Source organism: Otolemur garnettii, unplaced genomic scaffold, assembly GCF_000181295.1.
Source record: "Otolemur garnettii isolate 467f Iridium unplaced genomic scaffold, OtoGar3 scaffold00167, whole genome shotgun sequence".
Taxonomy (NCBI): Eukaryota; Metazoa; Chordata; class Mammalia; order Primates; family Galagidae; genus Otolemur; species Otolemur garnettii.
Window position 1 is genome coordinate 734,806 of NW_003852562.1, and position 2,916 is coordinate 737,721.

Sequence of the window (2,916 nt, forward strand, 5' to 3'; positions counted from 1 at the left end):
AGAAACTAAGCTATTCAAGAACCAAAGAGGAAAAAAAAAGTTAGCATCAGAATCGCCTCCCCTACTGTATACACACAAAGCCAGTGGGATGACTCTGGAAGAGATGATGTCCAGGTGTTGGAAAGTCATTACTGTGGAACTAACGATCATGACTCCTATTTATACAGCAAAACCCAGGACCTCATCCCTAAGCCCCCTTTCTGCTGTGTCTTCAAATTATGAAGGGTAGGGCTGAATTTTCTTTGTATAAAGTACTCCAAATGGTAAATAATGGCTTAGTATCCAAATGCTTCATGGGCAAATTTCACTAAGAAGGGATGAATTTAGATTAAAAAGTGCAAACCATATTTTGGTGAAAATGTCAAAAATTACTGATTGAGCCCCAATTCCACCCTTTCGTATGAGCTGTGTCCTTGCACAGATCTTTCTGTTTCCCAGTGTGAATGCACCTGTTCCATCAAGACATCAGGAGTAAAGAACATGCAAGTTGTAACTCCACAATAAAATTAAGAAACATTTTGTTCTTTATACAAGGTTTTACTTTTACAAAAGTATCCCTTTTAAATAAGATGCATCTGATGTACAAAGTATCAAACGTGTTTTTTTTTTTTTTTCTCAGCTTGAAAAGAGGCTGGAAATGGGATGCAGGTTAGGTTCAAAGCTTAAACTTTGTAACAACTGGACACAAGGTTCTTCAGAATTGTCAAAAGTCTCTTGTGACACTTCCCACAACCTTTTCTCAATAAACAACAATATATGAAATAATTACCAAAACATCTCCTAATTCATATAATTTACATGATATAAGCTTGCTTGATAGCAGCTGGTGTTCAGTCGTGAAAAAACACACAAAGTAAAATGGTTGCTGACTACAATGTACAGCTATTGCTGGGTGTGATGGAATGTACAAACGTAGGTCGATGTGGACAGGTCTTTCCGCCAGAGACATTGCCTTCCCATGCAGCACTTGTGCTCTCAGCTTGAACTTGGCTTTTGGCTCTTCCTTTCCCTTTAGTATCTGTTCTGGTGCTCATAATGCCACCGATTAAAATCTATATTAAAAGCTACGATGCTACCAGAGGCCATGCCAGTAATCAGCGTCCTAGAAAAGCAGAAACAGCAGTTAAGAGTGACATGTGCACAAAATCAGTTACGTGGTTGCCATTTTACACCAGACAAAATCATGATCGCAAAGTTCGCTCAGTCTTAATTTTATGTTTATTGAGATGGGCCGGGCAGTGTGAGCTGACCTTGTGCAATCACGTTTCCCGCCTCCTTGGGCACCTGTGCCTCTTGCCAATCACACTTGTGCCTCTGCCACTGCCTCCCTTTGGATGTCTCCTGGCTTCTCCAAGGATTTCTGGCCTTTCTTCCTATCTCTCTGACCTTTCGTTTCTTTGTCTCCAGGAACCACGCCACCCCTTGAATGCTCACCCCACGTGCTCTCCCCAGCTATACACACAGTGATGTCACTTTCTGATGCCTCTGCAGTAGTTCCCTGCTGCCAACCGCAGGGCACTGACAGGCTGTGTCACAAAACCCTGATTCAACACATGTTCTCTGTGGGCCTCTGCTACCTCCTTCCTTGCTATTCCTCAGCTGGCTGAGTGACCCTTATCTCCTCTCCCTGTGACTTCCAGCTTCACAGCCATCCGGCTCCTCCCTCTCATTGCCACAGACCCACTCAGGTTCCACGATGTTCTGTCTACAGCAAGTGCTGCTTCACTTTTGATTAGACACCTCATGAATAAATATCTTTTGAGTATATGTTCTCCAATATATGTTTACCAATGTATAATTTATATGCAGTACTATTCTAGGACATCAGATATTATAAACAAAAATAATCAAAATTAAGGAAGAGATTAAAGTGGAAATAGAAACTAAATTAGCATCTTTCCTCCCTCCATTTAGAGACCCCTGACACACCTACAGTTCTGAACGTGTCATGATCTGCCCCTCTGCCTGTGCCTGGTGAGTGTCTGACATCTTGTGAGGGCTTTCCTGCCCATCTCTTTCTTTTTCTGTTATTCTGTCCCATACACAATGATTATGATTCTTTGAGCTCTCTGAGGTCAGTGACCTTGTTATGTCTCCTTAGTGCTTTGCTCAGTGCTCAACCAAGATGAGGGCAGCAAAACAAACGCACAGATGAACGAGGATGCCAGGAAGCTTATTCAGATGACCTGGGCACACACACTACTTCCGGTATTTGAGAAATGCCCACATAGACACAAATGACTGCACAGCAAACCACGCCTACGTATTCTCAAGTACGGATGGTGGCACTTTGGAGCTTTCTTTACCAACTCTGGGCTGTCTGCCTAACACCTTTCCTCAGGTGAAACTTGATCACATTGTTTTCCCGAGGACTTCAGTATCATTTCACTATACTGTGAAGACACTTTGTTCAATTTATTATATTTTAATACTAATAATACAGGATGTCCCCCACATCTCCATACACAGGGGAAAAAAATTCTAAACCTGCATCACGATAGGTATCTTGGGATGTGTTTGCTGCAAGTGGGAGAGAAGACTTCACGTGTGTATAGAAAGAGGTGGCCAATACAGAGAATATTTTGTAAAAAACTTGTAAAATTTTGTCACATATATTTTGTAAATAAAGGTACATTTAGCTATAATTGCCCATTTACCCCATGTGTGGCGACTTTCGAAATCTCCTGTATTTTAAAACCAATATTCTTACAAGGACTATTACATATAGTCAAAAAATGTTAATTGATAAGCTTTTCTTATTTCTGGTAGATAACAAAAAATATATGCCATATTCAGATTCTAGGGTTGTAGTTCATTTTTAAAATTTACAAAGGTTAGATTTCATATTTCTAATATTTTTTTCTTTATAAGAAACCTAAAGGTAAATTTTAGAAAATAATAAAGTCCTTTCACAAA

The 2,916-nt window shown here is 40.3% G+C and overlaps 1 protein-coding gene across 1 annotated transcript in view; it reads right to left on the reverse strand.

Moving 5' to 3' along the window:
- Positions 1 to 830: 830 nt before the first annotated feature.
- Positions 831 to 2,916, reverse strand: part of NBEA (neurobeachin) — a 719,303-nt gene continuing 717,217 nt past the window's right edge. The window contains exon 58 of the mRNA XM_003800132.3: positions 831 to 1,102. Coding sequence (XP_003800180.1) covers positions 1,012 to 1,102 — 91 coding nt within the window. The 3' untranslated portion in view covers positions 831 to 1,011. The remainder of the gene's footprint in view (positions 1,103 to 2,916) is intronic.